The 26475-nt window shown below is 38.6% G+C and overlaps 1 protein-coding gene across 1 annotated transcript; it reads right to left on the reverse strand.

The window, feature by feature from the left end:
- Positions 1–1912: 1912 nt before the first annotated feature.
- On the reverse strand, positions 1913–26104 carry zgc:113516 (uncharacterized protein LOC541449 homolog). The gene is made up of 8 exons (XM_041039087.1): positions 25669–26104; positions 21003–21265; positions 19986–20138; positions 13533–13681; positions 12887–12970; positions 11250–11410; positions 7854–7927; positions 1913–2338 (listed from the first exon to the last, which is right to left on the reverse strand). The coding sequence occupies exons 1-8, from the start codon at positions 25807–25809 to the stop codon at positions 2269–2271; spliced, it is 1095 nt and encodes a 364-aa protein (XP_040895021.1). The 5' UTR covers positions 25810–26104; the 3' UTR covers positions 1913–2268.
- Positions 26105–26475: the final 371 nt, after the last annotated feature.

A 26475-nucleotide genomic window follows, 5' to 3' on the forward strand; every position in this document is an offset into this window, starting at 1 on the left:
ACGCATCAAGTCTGGAAAATATGATAGATTTATTCACCCCCTAGGGGAAATTCACAATGTGTCAAAGACAAAGCAAAGTTCATTACTGACTCTGGATTCACACACATGCACAGGTGAGTCGGGGGCTCCTTTCGTCCTCAGTCACTCTTCAGAACCAGGTTAAGTTGAGGCTGAGAGCTCCTCACATGCAGGCGGCTGCTGTTAACACAAGTGAACTGCCGCTGTGTCTGAATTGTGATAGACCTGCTGTACATCAGGTAAAAAGTTGTACAGCAACTTGTGTGTGTGTCCAGTCGGACAGAGATGGGCGAGTGCCTTCTGTTGTAGGGCATAATTTTTGCATGTTTGTGTAGTTGTGTGAGTGGCCTTATTATTAATGACAGTAGTCCAAGACATGATTAAATTGTTGCTGGACACTCAGGAATTTTTTTGGACTCCACCAGATTCAACTCTGCTGGATTTGCTTGTTCAAACTGTGAATCATACACTGTGGAGCACAAGAACGTTGCTGCAGTTTTCAAACATGATCTTGAACTTGAAACCTCCCAGATGGTGGAGGTGGGATCAGAATAATACTATTGATCTGCCTCCATTCTGACCAACTGGCACTACAGATCTTTTTTCATGACCAATATTGTGAAACGTCACTTCAGGAAAAGCCAAGGTTAAACTGCAGGCTTAATTGTGGCTACATTATGTATGTACGGTATGAATGCAGGCTGGCTTCCTAACATACCTTGTGACACCTGTGCTATTCCTGCTATGACTAGTCTGAATGTCTGTTGAGAAAAAGGCCTCCTACACTCTAAATCCCTATTAGCTGGTTCAACTTAAAAATCTAAGCTTCTTAATTAACTAAAGTTAAACAATTAGTTCAAAGTCTTCCCATTAGTGATGAAAATGTGGTAACCAACAAAGTTCACTGAACTCGAGAAAAAGTTCACTTTGAGTTAAGATGAATCAACACCTGTTCAGTCACACTGAAAAACATTAAAGACAGATTTGCTTTCCGGTTATCTTTTCTCAGTGTTAAGATTTAGTTCTTCATTTGCCACAAAGACTGAATGGCTGTGGAGCCACGAATGCTCCATAAAGTACAAAACACAATGTGTTAGGCTGCTCCCAGTGACCTTAATAAATTCTGAGCATATGGGGGTGTAGGGATCTGATACTGCCCTTCACTGTGATCAACATAAATTATGAAAGGAAACAACCATAATTTATCTTAGAGTCTATTATAGACACACAGCAAGTTCCCATCATGTATGTTCACAGTTCATTCATTCAACTCATCATTTCATGTAAGAAGATTTAACATTAGGTGAATTCATGATTCTAAGTTCTGAAGAGGTCGGAAAGACAAAAAACAAAAAACAAAACTAGAAATTATTGAAACTTATGTTTACATGAAGACAGACATGTTCCAACAGAAGATATTAGTGTACCTCAAATCTCATCTTATTTCATTAAGACATTTTATATTATATTATTTTGTTACAGAATATATACACTGTACATTATCCACTCTTGATCTGAGTTTTAAAACACTGACTGGGCTCCTGACTCAATGAACACTAACAAGTTAATGGCCTGCACCACGGACACTTCTTGGACACCTCTTTAGACAAATGGCTGACTCTCAGGGCATTTCACTGCTTACTAAGATTAGGACAAATTTGGGACATAATTTATATACTACAGAATCAAATTCTGTCTTTAGACTGTCTTTCCACATTGTTTGACACTTAAATAATGTCAATAAATTTGCAATAAATTTTAAGATTTGCATTTTAATGCATGCTTGATGAACATACCAACAAAGCAGCTTAACAACAAGTCCTTAGGAAAGAGAAAGATTTAAAATAATGTACTACTTGGTAAAAGTAAATAAGTTGAAATGAAAACTTGCCTGCAAATAACCCTCTTATGGCTTTTATGATCAGGCTCAGTTTTTGCGGCTTTGTGCGACCCGGCTAAATGTGGGAACAATTAATGTGTTTCTGGCTTGAGCTTCGTCTCAATTTGCCAAATAGGCTTATCGGCATACTGACTGTGGTAAAACAAATATTTTAAAAATCACAGTGATAGCAAAACTTATTAACTCACACTACAGCCTGAAATAACAAACAATGAGGGAACACTTTTATAAGCCTATTCTGTGCCCTCATTCCACAGTGGATACAGTACAGTTCAACAAAGGTGAACATGGACTCACAGAGCAGTTAATGCTACTTCTCATTTCAAAAATGCTGGTCCTTTTCTCTGTTTCTAGCTCATTGCCAATCCAAAATATTCCTCTTTCTTCTCAAAGTAGAAGCTGAGTCGTGCCATGGCATATCTGGGAGGAGAGCAGAGGATGGAATCAGAGAATGGATCAGAGAACACAAGGTTTTTCTACAAAGCATTTAGTAAATATTATAAAACCTATACAACATCCAGAAACAAAATTACTGTTAAAGAGAGCCCCATTTTAAGTGTCCTGCCCTTTGACCTTTATGGTGCATGAATACAATACTACTGGTATCAAATCTGACCTTAGGACATTTATTGCACATATATAATGTTCCTGTCTGACTTTTCTTGTTTTTCTGGTCTCTTTTCTATAGGTTTTAAACAAATACATACAGAATAGTGATACATAAATCTATCCTCTACTGGCCTGAGGGTAGTTTTATTTTTTGAGAACTGCAAAAATGTGTTGTCCACAGATGGTGAAGGTGTTTTGGTCAATGTGTTAAACTTCACCTCCCTGTGACCCTGAGGCAGGTATGGGGAATAAATGGATGGATAGATGGATGAATATGGACAAGGATGCAATGAATTCCTCTGAAAAGTGACCAGACTCAAAAATTACATCAAGGTTAATGCAGGCTGACAAACAAGAACCTCCACAACCCTAACCCGAGAGCCAAGATCAATGCTAGTTCAGACATCGCTCACATGGGCTACTTTTGTATGCTTTACACACAAATCCTTGACTTTCTAAAACCACTCTCTTTTTACTTCATACAATAGGAATCTGAGTATCAAAGGACAAATATGAATCAAGTGAAACAAGAAATGTTCCTGTACATTTAGTTAGTTCAAAATCACACAAATATGTAAAGTAACTTCCATTATAATAAAAACATTAGATACACACAATGATTCATATGCAACATATATTTCCTTCAACAGATTAACAAAAATAAAATTACCCAACAACAAGTCACGAATTCAGCCAAGTATGCAACTCAACTGACTCTCTTGTCCATGCCTGTAAATAGTGAATTGAATCTTTTGAGTTATGTCAGAATTTTACTTGGATAATTTGAGTCTGAGGACAAAAACAAAAACAAACAAAAAACTGTTGTTAGCCTTTGTGACATTACAAACTACATAAACTAAACATGTATTTAATACTTAGTTGCAGATACTTGAAAAAACCCTTTCACATTTCTTGCAATTAACAGTCGCAACTTTCAGAGCATACTCCTAGCTAAGGCAATAAGAAGTGTTTTTCTAGTGTTCTCAGCAGGTCCTGCTCATAGCTCAAGGTGTGTTTTTGTTTGCAAAACTTGCATAATATGGCATCATCTCCCTATTAAATAAAGCACAGAGTCTGAAAGCTGTGCAAAAGCCTCAGCGCATTTCAGAACTTAACTGTGAGAAAAGTGATTTTGTATTTGTTCAAACCATATTATCAAATGCATCAATAAATCTGATGTCTGAGTATGCTGTTGCCCTTGGCCATTATACTCTACCCTTTGAAATTAAGTGAAGTTTCAAAAGCACAGAAAATGGAGGCACAGAGAAGATTTTGTCCTTTAATCTGTGCTTTCATTGAACTCCTCAATGCAGAATCGGTTTTCTCTCACTTATTGCTTGGTGAGACAAAAATATAATTCAGACACATGTCTTTTAGTTACTTGATTTCCATCAGTCTGTTCCCCACCTGTGTCTCTGGGTAAAACTGCTTTCTAATTATTGTGTCAGTCTGGCTTCTGTTGTCTGCTCTTTGCAGCGTTTTGGTGTTTCTGTCTCATAGCTTCTTTTCTTCATCAATGGGTCATCTTCAGTTATAGAATACATAACAGCAGCTTGCTGATAGAGACAGGTCGGACAGTACACGCAACACCTGTCGGGCTGTGACTGAGGGAAGTTTGTTCAGCTGCAAACATCAGATTTCTCTGTGACAATCTTCCAAAATCAGTTTCTGATAATTATTACAAAAAGACTGGCAGAATCATGGATCAGTATCATACCGTACTGTGTTTTGTCGATGACAGCCGCAGTTTGTGCGCACATTTCAGTGCATCTGTGAGTGAAAAATGATTTGCTCACAGATGCCAAGCTCTGACCAAATCTGTTATCAAAGTTATACAGTATCTCTTCTCATTCTTTCATATTAGCAAAGAGCAGTGTCAACAATGTTCAGCTAACAACTTGCTTTTATCCTGACTACATATTTTTATCCTGACCTACATACCATATTAATAATTTAAACTTATAAATGTTGTAGTTTTAAACCACGACCTTCTGTATTTGGATCAAGTAACTTGTGAAAAATAAGGTGTGTCAAAGTTAGTAGGCCAGAGCTGTTTTTTCATTGGGTCATACATGTATAAGCAAGATTTAATTAAATATTGGATTGAACTTGAGAGATCAACATACCCAGTGTTGAAGGACATGGATCAGGATTGGAGCCAAAAACACATGAGGCTTTGGATTTCTGAGAGTTATCCTGATGTGTCACTGTATTTGTCACTGTATCTTCTCAAGCTTGAATTATTATTCAAGTTTAATATTCATTATTATTATTATTATTAATAAATAATTTGAAACTGGGAGCAAAATCTTACTTTGTGAGATGTAATCTAGATTTGTGATAGATACTTTAAAGAACAGACAGAAAACATGCACATTTTCTAGCTTGCAGATAGATGTCAGACTACAGAGCCCTGTGAACTCACTGATTTGAAACACCTGTCCTCTTAACTGTGTCAGTGAGATGGTAATTTACTTTTATTCTTAAAAGAAAGTTATGAGTACTTTGCTTTCGCCTCTGTGATTTGTATGAAATACAGGAGTGATGTGAAAAACAATTAAACACCACCTGATAAATCTCAAAATAACTAAATGGACATTCAGTTAGCTAGAAAAGAGTTTCAATGTCAGCTTATCCAAAAAAATAAAACATAAAAAAACCCACTAGTCACAGCATTTTATTCTGTTAAACTAATTACCCGTTACACCCACATCCTTCATAAGTGAAATTATATTTGAATATACCCATTTATAAGAACAGCAACCTTCACAGACAATCCCATTCATCCCTATTTTTATTAAGGCCGACACCTAAAACTGGCGTGCTTAACGTTTATCATCATCAGAGATGAAACTGAGATGTTTTTCTATTTAGCAGAAGTAGGGGAAAATGAACTCCCTCCAAAGCAGGTATTCCATTTCACAATGTCCTTTTGTGCACAATTCCCCCAATTTTGCAGTCAGGCTATTCCAAACAGTGGGCCTCCTCCTCGTTCATTTCCTCATAATAATGTCTTTGTCAAATAACGGCTCGCCTTGCCAACACGTCCACAAATCTAAACCACTGACTCGCAGACACTTTCAACACATGAATAAAATCATATAAGGAAAGTAAATACGGACGGCGGAGGGAGGGCGGGTTTGCATTCCCCTTGTGGCTCCCTATTGTCACATCTACATCTGGCCCTGGTTAAAGCACAAGGCCTGGGCGACGCCTGTCACTCGTTGGGAAGTCGGCAGAGATTTGGCTCAGTGGGATAACAGTGGGAGGAAGCACACAGACACTCACACACAGGGTTTAACTCTAACTTATTATCTCTTTCCTCAACAGAATTTGTTTATCACAAAAGCATAAAGCAGCAGTGCAGTGCGTGTTCTCTCTCAAGATAAGAGAAATAAAACTGCATGGTTCAGCTGAGGGGAAGGTTGCGGTCCTGACAAGTGAATTATGGTTAAAGCTAAATCACTCATTTTTCTCTTAAATTAAATTAAATGAGTATGTTTAGTGTGAAAGAGACCTCCTGCAGTGACTGGCCAAACAAATAATTATTACCTGACTCTACACGAGCGCTTTAGCCTCCCTCACCTCGTTGTTTTGGTTTTGTGGTTCAGTCTCAACGCTCTCAACCTTGTTTCCAGCCACAACTGGCAGCCATTTTCAGCAATGAAGCTTTAATATTGTGCACTCAATATATGATAACTGCTCAGCAGTTAACAGCTGAAAGTTAATAGCCGGCTCTTTTAGAAAGTCAATCTCTGAAGAGCCAGATATTTTTACGTTTGTGTCAGCTTGAATGGGTGAAGAATATATGTTTATATATTTATGGCAACGGTCGAGTTTGTCCTCTGTTTTGTCTTTTGACTTAAATACACTGTCAGTGAGCACATAGCACACAACGTTATGAGTCTGTCCTTGCCGTTTGTTTAAATAGCATAAAGCATGTGTGTGCGTGTGTGTGTGTGTCTGTGTGTGTGTGTAAGTGTGTATTAGGGGGACAGAAGTTGCCAGGGTAGCGATGACTTTCAACATTAGACGTGGTTCCCCAATGTTTCTGCTGCTTTCAGAGCTCATTTCAGTTTAACCCTCCAGTTGAAGAAACGTAACCCGACCCTCATCATGCACTTTAGGACAACCTCAGCCTGCAGCTTAGAGGAGCAGACGTCTAGCAGGCGAATATGGCCCAGCCAGGGGATGAGAGACGTATATGTAAGGGAGGACCGACGGCACGGGAACAATAGTGCCTCTGTGCCTCAGCACCCCTCTGGATCACATTTCCTCCGAGGTCCAGATCGAAATGAGGCGGGGGCCCTGTCGCTGATCTAGCAAGTGGGCAGAGAAAGCCACACAGAGGGGAGGGTGCCGTATGTCAATAGTGATTAGGATCATGATCACAACTGTGGCGGGTGTGGGGCACACAGAGGAGGGAGAAAGAAAGAAAAAGTGGGGGTGTAGAGAAACATTTTAGCCTCCTGAACTTTATTGTCTGGTTGCTGGTAGTGAGGAATGTCTCCTGGACTTGTTTAAAGATAACTAGTCCCTGCATGGATCTTAATGCATTTTGAAATAAAAGAAATTAGCTTCTTTTTTTTTTTTTTAAGTCTTTGTGAAAGCTCAGCCTTTCATCTTTCCACGATGTGTGGTTTAAGAGTGAAGAAAAGCAGAGAATTTCATGTGTAAATATTTTGTCTGCATTTAGTGGTGACAAGAGCAGCAGAAGAACTGTGCTTGTCCTGCCTGTTTTGTACCAGATTCTCGATACACAAAGTCTTGAAGCAGTGCTGGAAAAAAATGAAACATTTCCACACTCTGGGCTCAAGTTCCTAATCTTTTATTACAATTTCTCTGCCAATAAATTCTTTGTCAGGCAATCCTAATGAAGATTCTGTTTGTTTAAACATAACAATAAAATACTGAGTGTGAATTCAATGCGCAGGATTTTTCCATTATGGTGTGTTTAAGGGATGTATGATGATGTAAAGTATTGTAATAAGGAGGTCCAGGGAGATTGCACTGACGTTAGCATTTTCTTTGTGGTTTCATGTGTTTCTGCATTAAACAGTTGTGGAGCTGGTGTTAATGTGAAAGTGGTGCTTAATGTCAGGAGGACATCGATTCAAATATTATTATATTTGTAACCTGTCTATTTTGTGCAGCATTAGACAAACTAAATGTCACAACCCTGGAGCTTTAGGAAACTAGAACAATGTTCATGCAAAGTGGCACCCAGTGACACACTGCCAACTGTGGACACAAGGTAAGCACATGGAAAAATCTTTTCTTTTCCTGTTTCAGAGACCATCATGATGCATTTATTAGAAGTACAAACCTTTGGAAGTCAAAGTCAATAGAGGAGTAGCGTGATTGCAGGATGGCCCAAAGACCCCAGAAGAAGTTGGATGCCTGAGGGAGAAGATGGAAAACATACTAGTAAGTTGTTTTGTTGAATTTGCTGCTGACTAATTTTCTAATTTTTCTCACCGTCCACACAGCCACTGGTTTTCAATCACTGTTTTACAAAATAAAGAAAATACTTGATGAAACTTTCTTTGGATGATTCATAATCGTGAACATCATGTCTGCTTTTGTCACTGTTTAAGTTGCAGAGTAATGCAATTGAAGTAGTTCTTGATTTGAAAAAAAAACAAAACATTTGAATTAAACACTACAGAACATGACAAAGACAAGGCCAGACTTAATATTAGGTACACTGGATTACATAAATCGAGTTCCATGTTTTAGAAGCAGGCTTCTACACCATTAAAGCCTTGTGATAAACCTTAGAAAACTGTCAGCAGCAATAAAAAAACGTATTGCTTAAAAGTTACTAAAAATACAATTGTTGCTTACGTTTTAAATAATGTATTTTATACAGCAGCGACATAAATGTAATGCACTCCACTCAGTTTAGGACATGATCTTGTCTCTAAAGGAATGGCAGCAACAACATGTGACTACCATGCAATTCTCATACGCCCTTTTAATCCAATTAAAGCTTCAAAAGCACACTTCTTGCCCCGCTGCAGGGAAGTCATAGCAGGGTCAGATGTCAGCGTCTTGCTCAAGAACACTTCAGCAGGGCAAATGCTGAACTAACTATATGCAGCCCGTCTGTGATACTCCAACTGGAGTGTGTTTTAAAAGTGTAAAAATCTGGATACGTGTTACAGACTGTGGCACATTTTTTTGATTAAATGTCGCAGGTGCTGCATGGTTTCACCAATACTCAACTTTGTTTTTCTTTCATGTTTTGCTACATTTCCCTGTGCCATAGAGCAGAACTGTAAAACCACACTTCAGTGACCTCCAGTTGTCGTGTTATAACTGCTCCCATAACTGCTGCTGCTGCTGCTGCTGCTGGTGCTGCATGCCAGTTGCACGCTGCTCAGTCAGAATGACAAACCTCCGTATTGAATGGTTCCCTCTTTAATGGCTTTGCTCACTTAGGCTTGTGGACTTTCATGCCTCCATAAATTTCTGTTGTTCTCCACCCTTATTGTAAATCTTCATGGTAGGACCACTAATAGCAAGTCCTAATAAGATCCAGACAGGCCTCTGTTCTGTGGCCCAGTGATATAATCACATTTTTATTTGATAATCAAATAAAGGGTGGAATGAAATACTTGAAGAGCAATGTGCGGTTTTCCCTTGGCTTTTTTTCCCTCCCTGGCAGATTTTCATCTCTAATCTCTGTCTTTAGTTGGAGAGAGAGATTGAGCGTGTTTCCATTATGATTAATAACTGTTCTCCATTAAGAGAGCATTAGTCTAACTCTAAGTAGAGACCATCAGTGACAGGGAGCCATTGAGAAAAACGGAGATGAGAGACGTGCAGGGGGAGTGACATCACAGAGCCGCAGGCTACAGCCTCGACATCATGGGGGATCCCTGCGGAGGAGAGGATGAGTCGTAAAGACCCCACGGTGTCTTGGCACAGTTTGCCCAGGATTAAGATTCAAAAGAGGCAGCTTCACACCGCAGAGCTTTGGCATCTGGCCAAGCTTTGTCAATGCCACACAGCGGAGCCACACAGCTTCCTTCAGTGCAGACTGGTTTCCTTGGTTCCTGAGTTTTCACTATTCATGTGCATTATTAACTACGGAGACTTAACTATAGCGTGAATTCAATGTAGTTTGATTATTCCAAGCAATTACCAAGTGATACGAAAGTGACACAAAAGGATATAATGGCATTTAATTCAGTCCATGAAAGAATAGAAAAAGGAATACAGGAAAAAAAAACCCACAAAAACATTAAACCATTAAAAGGAATCAGACTGAACTATTAATTACTGCTATTTTTGATTCTTTCCAAAGCCAGTTAAACATAATCAACCATATCATCTGGTTTTACCAGATGATATGTGAAGTAATTTAAAAATCCAGTGAGATCTGTACGGAGCAAATGAACGGTCAAAAATTGTTTGGACACAACTTTCACTGTGCCACTTCTGCCTGAAACAGGAACTAGGACTCTGCAATAACAATTGTTTTCATTAGCTATTAGTCTGATAATGTCACTGTCAGAAAACAGTAAAAAAAAAAAGCCCAGACTGACCTCTTCACATTGCTTCTTTTCTTCAGACAAACCTAAAGGCATTTAAATTAGTATCTTAGAAAACCAAATAAAACCAAAATAAAAATGACAAACAATTAATTATCAATTTTTTTTTCAGGTCATCATATTATTTAATATTATAAGAAGAGAAACAGTAAGATGGACCTTGGATGGTTTTTGTTCCCTTTGTATTTGGATGGTTAATGAGTAATGAAATGCACTGAGGACAAAAGTTAATTGAGTGATATATATATATATATATATATACACACACACACACACGCACACACAAACAGAGACGTTGCAGCTCAATACCTCGAAATTATGAAAGATAGACCCTGTGATTTTCTTAATTAACAGGCTCAGTATCCCTCATTTTGACACACAGCTTGTCAAAACGAGTCAAGCTGGAAACTTGGCTTGTTAAGCGCCAGTGATCAGTTTCTCCCACTTCCCTCGAGTCCTCCTCGGTTTGTCATAGAAAATCTGATTTCAATCAACATGATGTTATCGCTTCTCTCACTCCATTCCAGGCCATATTTCTTTCCCCTTCTCTCACTTCTCCCTCTCTGTTTTGGCTGAGGCACAAGTTATTTTAAAAAGTAATATGCTTCCTCATCATTTCTGGGCTATTTCAAGAGACATTCACACCACCCCAAAATTGGTCAGACAATTCTACATATTGTGTTGAGCTATGAAAGCACTTTTAGACAGATAGCCCAGCACCACTTGAGCCACCAAAGAATGAAAATTGTGGTCATAAGAAAAATAATTTTGGCTGCTGTTTTTCATTTTTCCCTGCGGCAGTTTCTAATCAACTCAGATGGAGTCCATCAAACTTTAAACAGCGGTGGGTCAGCTGTGGATCAGGTTTGGTTTTCTTTGAGGATTTTTTTTTTTCTGGGTGCTGGAAAACTAAATAGTTAAAATGTGATGGTGAGGTGTTGCCACCATGCCATTTCAGAGGTCCGCACACATATGGATGTTGTTTAAAAGCGCACACTAATCTCATAATATTGAGACATTTGAGTCCCTGAAAGAGCAGAACTTAAAAAAAGGAAATAGCTGTTGAGAGATTTGTCACTTTTCAGAGTCTTTCCAAAGTGCCGAGGCACAACACAGGGACATATTTCAACATTTCAACAAAGTCGGTGGGAGCAGACACTCACCAGTGAGAATTTGCAGACTTGAATGTAGAGCTGCGTAACTTCTGCCTCTGTAACAGTGACCTCACGTCCTGTACTGTGCTTGTAACTCTCTAGATAGGCCGTCAGCCAGTCCCTCTGCAGCTCCCGGCTCGGATAAAGGCTGTAGTTAACATCATTCACACCTTCAACACACAATACACACATGCACACTTCAGTAGAACGACAGTCAATGCAAAAACTCAACACAAAGCCTAAAATAACTGTTAGTTTTGAAGATTTGCCACAGAACTACATCTCTTCACTTAACTCTTGTCAATTACACATAAACTGTTCTGAGAAAATGATGTTACAAACATATTAAAACAAGAAAAAAAAAGAACATGGAAACTGGATGACAGCACCTTCAGACGAACACTAAGATTTTAAAATCTTAGTGACACTGATATGGTGCAAATAAATAATAAAACACAACATAATTTTCATTGTACCTGTTCTAGTAGAAAGGCACAGGACAAAAACTACTGATTATCAATTTCCTAAACAATACTTCTCTCTGTTGTTTGGTTTAAAAATTTCTGAGAAAATTGTGTAAAACGTCTTTAGAAACACACACTGTCAGGAATGTAATTAAGGATAGTTAGTACTGTACTTGAATATTTCCATTTTTTTCTGCTTCATTCTTTTTGTCTCACTGCATTCATGTGACCGCTACAGTACGTGTATACTTTACTGTAAATTCCTGTATGTAGAAAACATGATTTTAAAATCTTATTGAGAAAAGTATGGTGTTAATGAAGGGGCATTTGAAGCATGCTTTAGCTGTATTGTCCTTTCATGAGGGAAATGTGACATTACAAATGGATTTATGTGTTGTCCCAGAAAAAAGTCCTCACATGTGAACGTTTGTGCGCTTGACATTTAGCTCATTCCAGCAATGATTTGGCATCATGATCAGTTTTCAGGGTTTGGGCCAAGTTTGCACAACACGGCTAAAACTCAGACATTACTTCAGTTTCAAGCATTCCTATTGTTTGAGAGGCTCTGCGGGCGACAAAGGATAACCGGTAAAATAAACTGGAGATATAAACACAACATTTACTGGACAATATGCTTCTGTTCCTGAACAACAGAAACATTTCAGTTCAGTTTCATGAATTTGAGAGAAATAGACCAGTTTCCCTGTGATTTTCTCAATTAACATGCACAGTATCCTTCGTTCTGACACAGGGTTTTTCAAAACCCACAGATCAACATTTTTGTGCATCTCATTTGGCTCATTCCAGTAATAATTTGGCACCAAGTTTCCAGAGGTTGGAAGTTTGCACAATACAGCTAATTTTCAGACATGACTTCAGTCCCAATCATTTGGAGATGGTGCATCAAATCCACTTTTATCACCACGCAGAGAAAAAACATACTGAATGTGGCAATTTGTCCTGGCAACATCAGAAGAAGGACATAGCTTCACGGTACATATTGGCAGAAAGATAAAATGATATCACAGTTAAAGAGACGGCACAAACTGAACAATGATTCTGCATATCACACACTGTATATACAACATCTGCTGCACTCGGTGTTCCACATTAGACAATCTTCTGGCCATGAAAAAGATTTGTAGGCAAATTGAACTTCTTCTCATCACAACCCAGACCTACCGGCAAATTCGTTGAAGTGATTGCCAATATCGAAGGCCTGGTAGTTGTAATCGGCGTACTCGTAGTCAATGAATTTCACCATTCCTGATGGAGGAGGAAAGGGAAAGCAGCAGTGGTTACCAGGACAACGTGATGAACACATCTTAGGTATAGCTGACTCTCCCTCCTTTTATTGAAAGTACAGAACCTTGTAGGAGTCAAAGGAACAAAGAGTCTCTTTTGACTGAGAGTCACCGTGGGCATCCTTGTAACATGTGAGAAAAATAAAAATCATAATAAAAGGATGCTGCAAACGAGATAAAGATATTTAATAAAATGGGAACAAATTTTCAGGTTTGCCTCCGCTTGTAAAATAAAGGGAGGCGTTATGAAGCCTGCGAGCTGCATTATTTCAAACTGATGAAAAGAGACATTCATTTACTTTAATATTAGCTTCAGTAAAGGACTGAGGCTCTTCAGTCACAGTGCTACAATTAAAGAGTGTAGAGTAAGGCAGCCTTTTATTCTTAACTGTATTCACTTGGTGTTATGGCCAATTGATGAAAATCTGCTACAGGTCCACATGAAATAATTCACAAAGCAGCTTATTTCAGTATTATATCCACCATGTTTTACAGTGTCAGTGATGTGCAGGGCCGTTCCTCACCCTCTTTGTGGTTGTATATTATATTTTTTGTCAGAAGGTCGTTGTGGCAGAGGACAGTTGGCGAGTCAATCTGCGAGAGGTGTCTCTTCAATGACTCCATTTCCGCTGACAAAGTCTCAAAGCTGGGCACCTTTCGCAGAGCGGCAGCACTGTAACAGGTAAAACCACTGAAATTACATTTTTTTTCACGATGGTGAAGACAAGATTGTCACTCCAACACTCTGAGGAATGTTTCATGAAAAAGGAGTGTCTTTGATTCATGGCTGTACAAAGCAGTTGGATAGATTGACGGCCCAAGTTCAACACCCAAAAGTCACTTATGGTGATGTCAAACTGTGCACACCACATTCATAATTATCAACTTAGCCAGCGTGTGATGCTTTATACCAAAGGCTGCAAAAAAGCAAGAGCAAGAGCTTTTAGTTTGAATCACTGGAGCTGAAAAATACTCCACCAGTGAGTTTCATTTAGGAAACAGAGTTAGGCTAAGTGGAATTTATCTTCATCTCGTATCTGTGAGACTCACGAGACGGATGTCATATTTATTCAACAAATATCCAATACATTCAGTTGGTGTTCTTCAAGTGCAAAATAACGCAGCTGCATTCTTACATTTTGTCCGTACTTTACCTTTGTTTTGTGCACACCCTCTGATTCATTATGTGTCTGGCTTTTTTGCAACTACAACCCTAACAGTTTACAGTTAGGTACAGGGGTGGAAGGATACCTTTTGCTTAAGTTAAAGTAGCAATACAACAGTGTAATGACATACACTATTAGAAGTAAAAATTCTGGGTTCAAAATCTTAGATACAGAATTTTATTACCAGTGGAATGTAAAATATCAGAAGTAAACATCCTTGTTTTGCAGAGAAATGGCCTTTATGATTGTTGCAGTGTTATGAATTAGATGACTGTTGCTTATGTATTAATGTGCATGTTGTATTTCCCTGTCGTATTCTGTTGAGCTGGAGTCATTTTAAATATATTATATATGGCTGGGTAGTTTAACCTGCAACAGTATCTCATATTTTATAAGCTAACACATAAGCACTGATTTGTTTGTAAAAGCTTAATTAGCCAGTAACCAGTAACTACAGTTGACATAAAGGGATGAAGTGGAGTAAAAAGCGCAGTATTTCTTTCTGAAATGTGATAGATTATTAGTGCAAAGCATCTGAAAATGGAAGCTGTCAAGTAAAGTACATGTTCCTCAAAACTGTACTGAAATTGTACTGTGCTTCAGTATGGAACAGGAGAGGGGTTCTTCTTATCTTATGACAGATTGGTTAAAGATGAGACAAAGAGGAGCAGACATGAATAATTAATAATTAAGTTATTAAATAAAAGAATTAAGAAAGAATTAAAAGAATTAAAATCACTATATATCCATTTGAAACTTTCTTTAAGCACACCTCATTGTAAAGTGGTACTGTTATGTTTTTTCCAAACTACTTCCTCTAATTTTCTCTCAAAGGTTCAGTCTAGCTAAGAATTTCCCCTTACACAGTGTGACTCACTTGCATTTTTAAGAAGTGTTCACGCTAAAAGAATTTGATTTGTCTGGATTTCAGCAGTTTTAGTGTCCTGTTGTCTACTGTCAGCGATGTTTCAATGAGGCCTGTCCCCCAAAAAATGTTCAAGCAATAAAAACACAGACTTCTTGCTGTGCTTTCAAAGGACAAGAAAGTGTGCATTGTGGCCACAATAGGAAAAAGAGACTGAACTTAACTTGTGTGGGAAATCTCATGGCACAATTGGAGGAGGGAGTGAGAAAGTTTGCCGAAAGAGTAGAACGCCAAGTTCGTCATGAACTCCACACTTTTCTTCTAAGAACATGTTTGTAAACTGAAGCAGTTCAGGGACCCTTGTAAGGTTACATGCCTTGTTTTCACTCTGTTGATTACTCTATCTATCAAAGAAGGCACTAATGTCCTTGGATGTCAGTGCAAAATGCACCTGGAAGAAATGCTGCATAAGCATCCGTCTCCTAATTAATTTTCGTGTTTTCTTTTCAGTCGTCAGGCCACGACAACAGTGTAATTTAAACAGTGTAATTTAAACACTACCTATTTATTCGAAGGGGAACAAACACATGCTCCGGTATTATATACACTTGTAGACATAATTTAGTGAGGCCTGTTAGGAACGCACAATAAAAGCAGAGGAGCAGAGCCTTGTTTATAGTCGTGACACAGAGGCTCTGCTGCCTTATACAACTCCTCCTACACATCCGCAACTACACAGCAAAGTCATTTTTGTATATCATCTTGTATATTGTCTTCCTTCCTGCTGTGGATGGATAGATCGAGGAAAGACTGGTTGTAAAAAAGCAAGTTGAGATTTTAACTTTCTGGTTTACCTGCCAGCAAGTCTGGAAAAAGATGTTCTTAAAAGAAAATAGCTGTTTCCTGCTCAAGTTTGAATCCTTTTGATACATTTACTGGAAAAAAAAAAGAGACATTTAACTTCTATTGTCAAACGAAATTGTAGAAATACTATTAAATTGCATTCCAAATTGCATTTTTGAAAAATGTAGGCATGGAGTATAGCTGTCAGAGTGTTTGACTCACATCTACTTGCCTATCAAATATTTCTGTTATTTGAAATCAGCTCCCTTGACATGCATAATTTATCTATCTCCACTCTAATATGAATTAAAACACACAGTCGAATGGTGAATCACCCTGATTCCTTTTCAACCCATCCATTTCTTTAACTTAAACTGACTTTATCATAGAAACCCACGATTACTTGGAGTCAAAAGCTAAATGAAAGACCTCCATCGACTTTAAATGGAAACCTGTCGTCTTGCCATCAGATCTTTTCCTCTCTCTTTTCTGTCCTTTTCATAAAGCACAAGTACATCAAGTACATTCGCCTCCTGCTCCCTGTCAAGTCTCTGTAAGGTAATTAGTGGAATTTCCTCCTCTGGCGCTTCATTATCAATGTGCCTTATTTACATATGATTTCAAACACCAGCCGAGCACTGCTGATTTTTTCCCTTTTTATGGTTTTACACGATTTGTGGGAGTGCAAACGGGAGACGTAGCAGGGGGCCTTTGGGAGAAGAAGAGGTTGCACTCTTGCTTTCCATTGCTTTTCTCTCTTTTCTCTCCCATCTCTGACTTCTACTGTGCGCTCTCTCTCTCTCCGAACCTTGCAGCTGCTGTAGCCTCTTTTGCTCCCCCTCTCCCCCTCTCTCTCTCTCTCTGTGTCTCTCTGTCTGTCTCTCTCTTTGCACAGCGGGTGGCTTGAGAGCTGAAGACCTCCTCTGCAGGTGCAGCCTCTTCCTGCTCTCTCTCTGCCTTTCTTTTACCATTTCCTCTGAAGTTCACATTCATACCAGCACTCATACATTCTCAAGTACAAAAGTTTCTCTGATGCCTGTTTAAAACCCCTTCTGCTTTTTACCCCCCTCCCATTCTTGGTCCTCGCTGTCCCTGCTTCTGTGTGTGTGTGTGTGTGTGTGTGTGTGTGTGTGTGTGTGTGTGTGTGTGTGTGTGTGTGTGTGTGTGTGTGTGTGTGTGTATCATGTCACACATGCAGTTGCACACTCAAGAGTCCAGTGAATATGCAAACAGATACATACAGATGAGTTTTAACCATAAAGTAAGCTCTTAAATCTCATCTGTTGAATCTCAGAACTAATAAATTATGCTGTTGCATTCCTCCCATTTCTAGATCATACTTTTCTAATGCTCTTTATTAGTATTTATATCCTAATTGATGATATTTTCCAGATCATTTTGAGTTGTTCTGCGTGTCTGTCTGTGTCTGAGCAGCAGTGGACTGTGTCAACCCACTCAGTCACACAAATGTTTCACAATATAGCACCATCTATTGGGCCTCTAAATGTGGTGCAGTTAGATGCATGTTTCAGTATTTGTCCGCCTTCATACACTTTTTACTTTCAGTATGCAATTATATGCAAAAACTTAAAATGGGATAGTTTTGAAAGTTTTGTGTAAAACTAAAGTTTTTTTAAAAAAAGTTAAAACTAAGAGTAGACATTGGTTAATAAAATGAAACTCATTACTTTTCTGTACTCCATTTCATGTAAGGTGCTCTACATTTCAATAGCAGTGTGTTGAACTCAACAAATCAAATATGTACACTTTGAGTGTTTTGAATTGTTGATAAAATTGGTGATAAAATTAAAAATGTGAAATTCAAAGGTTTGGCTAAATTGATCAACTTTTTTTTTTTTTTTTTTTTCCATGCCTGCTTGAGATCATTTTAGGTTGTATTTGCTAAAAACATTCCTGGATCACAAAAGAAAAATAGAGGAAGGGAAAAAAAAAAAGAAAACATAAGTGCTCCGAAAAGGATTTGTATTAAGAAAGCAGATAAACCGGAAAATATTGACTGAGAACAGCTGCCTGTTTCTCATCTTCCTGATGACGAAGAAGTTTAGTCTCACTGGCTTTCTCTTAGATCTTTGTGGGGCTTTTGTCTTTCCGAATCCAGGAAGCTAAAATTACTTCTTATCATAAAAGACACTTCTCCTCCACAGTCCCTGTCTTTTATGGATGACTCGATCTGCTACAAATTGCTTTACCCACTCGCTAAAACTCAAAGAAGAAACTGCAGTTCTTTAAAAAAAAAAAAAAAAAAAAAAAGTAACTCAGATACTCTGGGCCTTCCAGCTTTAGTTTGGATGGACTTCCGACCCCTCCACTGCAAACATAAATAAGGTTGAACCTTTGACTGATAAGGGGAGCTCTGCAGGAAGCTTGTAACCCAGCGTCTGTTTCTTTGTAGTGTCTGGAGGGCCCCTCTCACCTCTCACCCCATGACCCCTGTCAGAGATAATGCAATGTCATTGCCACGGAGGCCACTCCCCCGCCTCGTCCCTCTGGCCAATGACAGCTCACAGAGACGGCCTCCATCCACATGGTGAGAGAGGTGCATGTGCCAACACAACAACTCGAGCACTGTATTGACTGTCCAGTTACTTAAAAGACAATATATGTGCAGAGGGGAGCGCTGCAGGCAGAGATATGAGAAATGTACATTTGGCATGTGAGAAAATGATAAGGCATCAGTGGAAGTGCTGCTGCCTAAAGCATAAAAATGCAGAAAATGTGGCTGGTTTCTGTCAAAGGGATGACTGCAAACATCTAGCACTGAGGCAGCTTCACAACACCAGCTCAATAGGTACTTATTTAAATATGATTTAATCTTTAGTATAGTGGATGATAGTCAGCTCTCTTCTCTCACCCAGACCTTAATTAAAATTTTTCCTACTGTACCCCTGACAGAACAATTGACCATTCACTGAACCCCACCCTCTCTTAGGTACTTGTGCCTCACCTGTCTATCTTTCCAATCTTGCACAGCACAAAATGCCACTTTCACTGATAATGGTGGCAGATAATGACTAATGTAACTAATTCATAGTGATTTGGGTCCATGACTTCAGACAGAATTATTAAAGGCAAGCTTATCACTTGTTAGTCGGCAACCATTTATTTTGGCAGCGGAAATGATAAATGTCAGGCTGACGTTATCAGCTGTGGCTAACTTGCAAATTAAGCAGATGATAACTCCATGAGCTGGTTGAAAACATGGTTTCCAGCTGATTAATAATATTCCAGATGGCTCATTTTCAAACATGAACCTTGTAAGAGGGCCTTAAATTTGTACTTTATACCTACATACATGATACTGAAGAAACTAAACCTGAAGAAAAACTCCTGTTTAACAAGAAGAAACCTCGAGAAAAACAATTGGTTGGGTTGAGAGAAAAAAAAGAGGGGGGGAAGACGGACAAACATACAATTTAATCCATTTCTTACACTTTTGCTCTTGTACACAAGTTCACCATGTGGACAAATCCAGAACTTGACAGACCTGCCACACTTAGTTACAGTTGCTATGGTAAGAGACGATCACTGTTCAGGAGAGGGGTTTAGCGAACGGTCAGCTGGCTGAGCTGTTCTTGGTTTTTGCTTCTGATTTTCAGACTAGTTAAAACATGGAAAACGTTTCCAAACTTCAAGCTGAGAATGTCTTTCTGGTCGTCTCCAATATCCATCTGGTTGGCTATTGTGTCTCTGGCTCACTCAAGTCCTTCTCTGTTGTGACTGCAGGACAAAGTACACCCCTAAACCATAAGGTAAACCCTTAACAAGTATGTGGTCTCATAACTTTTTTCCCCATGCCCCTTTAGAAAGTCTGTCACTGTCCACCAAAATCTTGTTGTCATTAAGTGTGAGTTGATAAACAGCTCATACAGCTGCAGATGTATGTGAAAATGTTCTGTCTATAACACTAAAGAAACTGTAAAGGTTTAAGATGGCGGGGTCATGTCATCAGCTAAACATTCCTTGGCCAAGAAAACACCAGTTTACCAACCGAGCCCAACAAAAATCACTAACAACTCATCAATTCTCCAGATGTAAATTTACATATATAAAATGCATTACGATAATTTTGTTGTGAGCTGTACCTTTTAGTGCAGCGCTGCTCAGCCGTGCTGCTGCTGATACTGCTCTGCACAAGTGTGAGAAAGTGGGACATTTTTGTCCAGAGTCGAGGTTCAACAGACAGACCACATTTTGGCTGGATTGAGTGGATTCTCCCCATCTCTGCTGCGATCAATCTGCGGAGAGAAAACATTTTCTCAGATGAGCCTGGCTGACGCTGTTATTGCACAAACAACCATTATCAGAATAGACACACAACTCCCTTTCCATTTAGCGCTCTTATCTTGTTCTCTTTTTTTTCCCCTTTTTTTTCAAAAAAAAAAAAAAATGGGCCTTGTTGCATTTGTGACCTTTTGACCACTTGAGTGCTCATTCTTGAGGCATCTCAGTGGTGACAAAGTTTTCCCTACAGACGGTATCAGGCAGAGGAAGGTGATTGATGTCCATCATGGCCCTGGCAGTTCAGCCTTGGCGAGCTGTGTTGTGTCCCAGTGTGCTGTGGTGAGAATAATGATGCTGGCCTCTTATCATGAAAATGATGAATGAAACAGGGGCCATGGCTAAACAACATTGCTCAACATGAAACATGACTCAAGTGAAATTAAAAAAAAAAAAACAAAAAAAAAAAAAAAACACAAAAAACACCTGCATCAGCACAACTGAAATCCCCAACACACTTACACCCCAATAATGACCTCTGTCTTTTTAGAAAACATATTTTCAAGGTTTCACATAATTGTTTGTTCCTTTGAGCACTGACCTGGAAATAATAGCATTTGTATTATTTGGCTATATTTGTATTTTGCTGTAGGAACATCCTTCAGAGTGCAGAGAGAATGCAACTTGCATTAGCCAGTGGCAACTAATATCTTAACTGCTGTATTATGTTATAAGAACATTCATTGATGGTGAATGTTCTGATTGGTCAAACTTAGTGTTAAAGCTCAGTTTAAAAACAAACAAACAAACAAAAACATCCCTGACCAAATCAACTTCACAAAAGAAATGAAAGAAAATTTCATCACTGCTTTGGCAGAGACCTGTAGATGGAGGGCTGCAGTAGCAGCTCATCATTCAGCACAGTTCCTCTCACAAACTCGTAGCAGATGCCATTCTGGAAGCTGCAGTAGATCTGTGGACCACAGCCGTGGGAGTGGAAGACCTGGAACATCTCCACCTCCCGGTCCCGATTCACATAGAGCTCCGTCATTCTGCCGTACAGTCGCACCAAAACACAACCGGGTTCCTGAAGAGAACCCATGTAGCAGCCGATCAGCTGGTTGGTCATGCCCTCTGTGAACGTCTATAATAAAAAGGAAAATTGACAGAAGAAAATTTCAATTTCAACATACTATAGTTTCCATAGAGTCCATCACACTTAAATCAATACTTATTTTCTGAGAACACTGAACTGGTGGTGTGTGTGACTTTACAGACAACAACGATAACACTGTGAAAACATTAACCTCTTGAAAAAAAAGCATTTTATTACTGACATGTTGACAGAGAAAATGAGAGCATGGGCTGTTCTACATTGTAGTGTGTATAATAGGCAGTCATGTCCTTATCCTGTAACTTTTGTGTAAGTGAAATACATGTGAAGCTTAATGGGTCACTTTCCTAGAACTCCAGTCCAAGTTACTGTTTATCCACAACCGTTTCAGACAATCACACAAAACATGGAGCTTTAGAAGGTAAATGAATTCAGCCAACAGCCTCTGGATTACAACTTTTTGTACAATATCATTTTACAGGCCACTACTTTACCTACATTTTTCCCCCCACCAACCTTCCATTAAAGACACTCAAAGTGTCAAGAAAAGAACTCATTGTGCAAAATGACACATAATTTATCACATACTAAAGGAAGTAGGCACAATTTTAATATTGTCAAAGTGGCACTGAATTTGAACAATTTTAAGTACTCAAAGTGTTTTCTGTAAAACGGTACAGATTTCCCTCTGAAAAGTCTTGAGTAGTATACAGTAGCTTAACAATAAAATACTTTCTGCACTTAATTACACTACTCATGCAAACAAACTTGTTACATTCCATCACGGAGGATCAGTTATTTACTGTCATTTTCTGTTTCAGTTGTGTAGTTATCAACAGTACTATTATCACAAACTGACGCACATGAAAATGAATGAACGTAAGGCAGAAAAAGAAACAAATTCTCTCACGCTACAGCAGGTAAATGACAGATGTGTTCGCAGATGTCCAGCCATAGAGAGATGCAGCCTGAACTTGTTTTGACATTAAAGATCACACTTCCAGCACAGCCTGTACTGATCCATATGTGTACACAACAATCCCACAATGACCACTGTTTGCCTGCAAAGGCCTTGACGGATATTTGTTGTTGTTCAGTGGTTTCTTAAAGTCTCTCATTCTCTGCTACAGTCTCCAGGGCATTTTCTGAGCTCCAGACAATAGTTTTTCATCTAGATGGAAAGTGAATAAACAGGCTGACCTTGACATCTGATCAAGTATTTATGCAGTCGAAGGAGGGCCACATGGATGCCTTCCACTGGCTTTGACAATGTCATTAAATTCCTTTTGTCTCTGATTTGTACATTATATACACACAATTATACTGTCTCCCTATACATTTACATACATACATTTACATTACATTTCGCAGTATTTTATATAATCCATCTACTAAGATGTCAAAAAAAAGAATGTGTACATTTTTTTAATCTAAATTTGTCATTAATACATTGTGAAACGTCTGATATGGTCTCTTCCAGGTTTTTAACAATGCCTCTTATGAAGATTTGTCTTGCATTTGTTATTTTTTTATTTTTTTATTTGTTATATTTTGAAGTGTATGTTAAGCACACAACTGATTTATTGTTTCATTTGTCAAAAAGAAAAGATTCCAATGTGTGTCACAGGATGACATAAAAACAAGATTAGTCAAATAGATAAACATAAATACAAGAAATAACAGAAAGTCATTTAAAAAGCTGAAAAGCTTAACAGCTAAAAGCACAGGTGTAGCAGTAGGAACTGTCTGTCCTTCCCCTGTACCCTCTGTATATTCCAATCAGATGAACACAATACATCATTAAAGTGGCTGTTGGGACCTGAGGGCTTAAGGGAAACATCTACTCCTTTGTGTACATTACTGGACCTGGTGTAGATTGAGAGGTCACCCATCCAATGTGCTGTCACCTAACAAACATAAACCCAATTTCTCTGAAAAATTGGACCTTGTGTTTGCACATGGGACCAGAATGGGATTGTTCTGTTCTGAACAGATGCTCTGACAACATGTACGCATCTGTTTCCAGGGTTTACAAAAATAAATAATAAATAAATAAATAAATAAATAAAAGAGAAAGTCTACTGTTGTTGTCCAGTTACCTTGGTTTTTCTGCCAATATAATAAGTTTAAGATGCCGTTCTATACAGTGAAATATGTACTGAAGATGAGATTTGATTTTTTTCCAACCTCAAAACTATATGTTACATTTTATTTCCATGTGTCCTTTAATTTAGCAATTCCACAGTGTGCTTTTTGTTTTGAAAGCCAAAAACATGTGGTGTTATTCAATAAGAAAGTGTACCGTACACTTTTACATGTGGTTTTACATTTTTTCCAAAAGACATTTTCATCAGGTTGTACTTTAAGGTCAAAAGTTTTCATTTTCTCATTCAAAAAGGATAAAGCTCTGACCCTCAAACTGCACTAAATGTTAGCTTCTATTGGCATGTGAGCTTCTAATTTAGCTATGCCATATAATGCTTTTATTTTGAAAAATGAAAACATGTATTGTTTTCCACATTGTTCAATATACCGATGTATAGTTTTGTAATGCATTTCTATGTTTTCCTACAGAATTAAAACAATAGTTTTTAGCAAAAAACTTAAACTCAAGCATCACAGTTACTGTGGTCTGTCAAACACACACAGGTGTTTTAACTTGTTCTGGCTGACTGAAGCCCTTTTAGTAAGTAAAGTCAGACAGAACGGTGCTGTGAAAGAAGAAAAGATCTTCAGTCTTTTGTCAGATGGCTGCAAAAACTGCCACAGCTGGTTTATTGTGTAAAGTGGATCTTGTTTTGTCTTGCAAAGAGCTTGGCCTGAACAGTGACAGCCAACAGCCAAATAAACTGTGATTTAAAATGTTCAATGTGTTGACCTTCATCATTTTCTGGTACATCTGGTACAATTTCTGGAACTTTGAAACTGAAAGGACACATGGAAATAAACCCCTCAACATGCAGTGCTCCCATAGCTTTTGCTACTGTTTCAACATGACAGACCAAACCTGCTACCTGCTGCCTGGACCAAATTTAAGCATTTTGCCCCGCCCTTGCTGCTCTGAGAACAGCCAATCACAGAGGAGAATCCTGCAAACAGGTGCAGCAAAATAACCAATCAAGCCTGGTTTGTGCACGCCCACACAGTCCTGTGAAAGGGTCTACTCAGCCTGCAACTGAAAACACCTGTGGTGACTTAGTGCGTAACCGCCTGCAGGTGTGAATTCACAAGCCATGACTCTGGTTTCAAGAGCCAGTAAAACAGAATAAGAACCAACTTCATGTGTGTATTTTTAATGTAGTTGTCAACCAGCTATGTTAAACTGTTGATGCTTCACTGGATGCTGCATAAACATAACACTGAAATCCCCTATAAACACAGTTACCACAGTATAGTACAAAACAGCTTGGATGCTCAGGGAAAAGTACTGTAAGGAGATCTCCCTGCGTGCGACCTGTTTCTTAATTGAATCTGGTACATTTTGTGAATATATCAGTGTTGTCTGATATTATTCTTATTATTTTACAGCCTAAAATTGCTAAAGTCTCTAATTTGACATTTCACACACCATGCTCTCCCACCCCATATCTTTTTTTAAATATTTCCTGTCAACAAAGCTGGCGTCTGAAGAAACATACTAAATTTTCATTCATGTTATTTGGATGGTAAAAAGCTCTCTTTGAAAATTGAATCGAAGGCAACTGGACATATGTTTGTCTGGGAAGACGTTTCGCACTACTAGTGCGGACTAGATAGACCGATGCATACGAACTGATGAAGCCCCTTGGACAAGAGGCGAAACGTCTTCCCAGACAAACATATGTCCAGTTGCCTTCGATTCAATTTTCAAAGAGAGAACTATGACCTGGATGAATGAGAACATTCACAGACATGGTAAAAAGCTGATATTCATTTCAGTCAAGTCACTAAAAATGTCAGTGACATTCATGATGCATGGACATTTAATGTCATGTCACTTAAAGGTCTGCAAAGTTATTTTAGTGCAAATTCACCACTGCTGGCAGTTAAAACTGACCCAATCAGTTCAGCAAATTTTACTGGGGCTATACACTGTTTGTTCGTGTTTGGTTTCACTTGCTACAAATATAGAACATAACAAAGGTAGCTAATTTAGGTAATTTGGGATAATGCATGAACACTCCCAAGTTGGAATAAGGGGTTCCAACTAAACTGTTCATGTTTAGTGTGTATATTGTGCAAACTACTTAGCGCACAGCCACAAGAATTAAAGCCCATCTTCAATCAATCAAACTTCAACCAACTAACATCCAACCTACCAACTAGTGAGGGTTTTATAAACCAACAAAGAAACATATGACCTGGATGTTTTCCAGGTCATATGTTTCTCTGTCATATTTCCTGACAATTACAGTCATCGATGAATGCCAGGCAACCCACAAACATTCACTTGCCTTCATCTGAATGTCCTGTGCCTTCCACTGAGGACGGAGTCTGCTAAGAAGGTCCAAGATTCCTCTCCAAGGCTCATGCTCATCAATATGTATGTCCACATGGAGAAGTTGATTCCCAGCACCAGCAGATCCACTGTCCATTTTCAACAAATCAGATCAAAAACTTTGAGGTCCAGAACTTTCTCAGTAACGTTCAGACCAAAGTCCTCCTCTGTTCTAAGTCCAGTTGAATTATTTCCAGATAAACCAGTTCATCAAAACATCAGTCAGCACTGGGCCACCTCTTAAAAATCTTCTCAATGATCGTGATGTAATCCACAACAGAGCTGTAACATCTACTGTCAGTACAATTCAAGAGCCATCAGGGGTATTTGATAGTCACTGCCATTGTCCACTTAGTGACTCGGCAGCAGCCCAGCTTGCTTATCAGGGGCCAATGTTCCTATGGGCATCTTCATCCCAACTGCTGCACAGTTTACATATTAACCACCGGTAGTTCTGCAGCAGGCACGTGTAGTGTTAAACAGAAGTCACTGGGAGACACAAACATTGATTCTGAAGTTCTGTAATGAAGAATGATAATTAAAGTTTTGCTTCACTAAACCTTGTATTTTTATTTATTTACTCATTTGACCATCTACCAAGCTGCATCAGAGCAATTCTAAGGTGCAGTTAAAAGAGAAATGACTGTAAATAGTGAAAAAAAGATCAAATTTTACTGTAAGATGTAAATAAGTAACCAAAAACAATAAATCACTTTCTACTCAAAATAACTACTTTAACAAAAACTAGAAGTTGGGTGCCTGT

The sequence above is a fragment of the Toxotes jaculatrix genome, chromosome 5, assembly GCF_017976425.1.
Source record: "Toxotes jaculatrix isolate fToxJac2 chromosome 5, fToxJac2.pri, whole genome shotgun sequence".
In the NCBI taxonomy this organism is placed as follows: Eukaryota; Metazoa; Chordata; class Actinopteri; family Toxotidae; genus Toxotes; species Toxotes jaculatrix.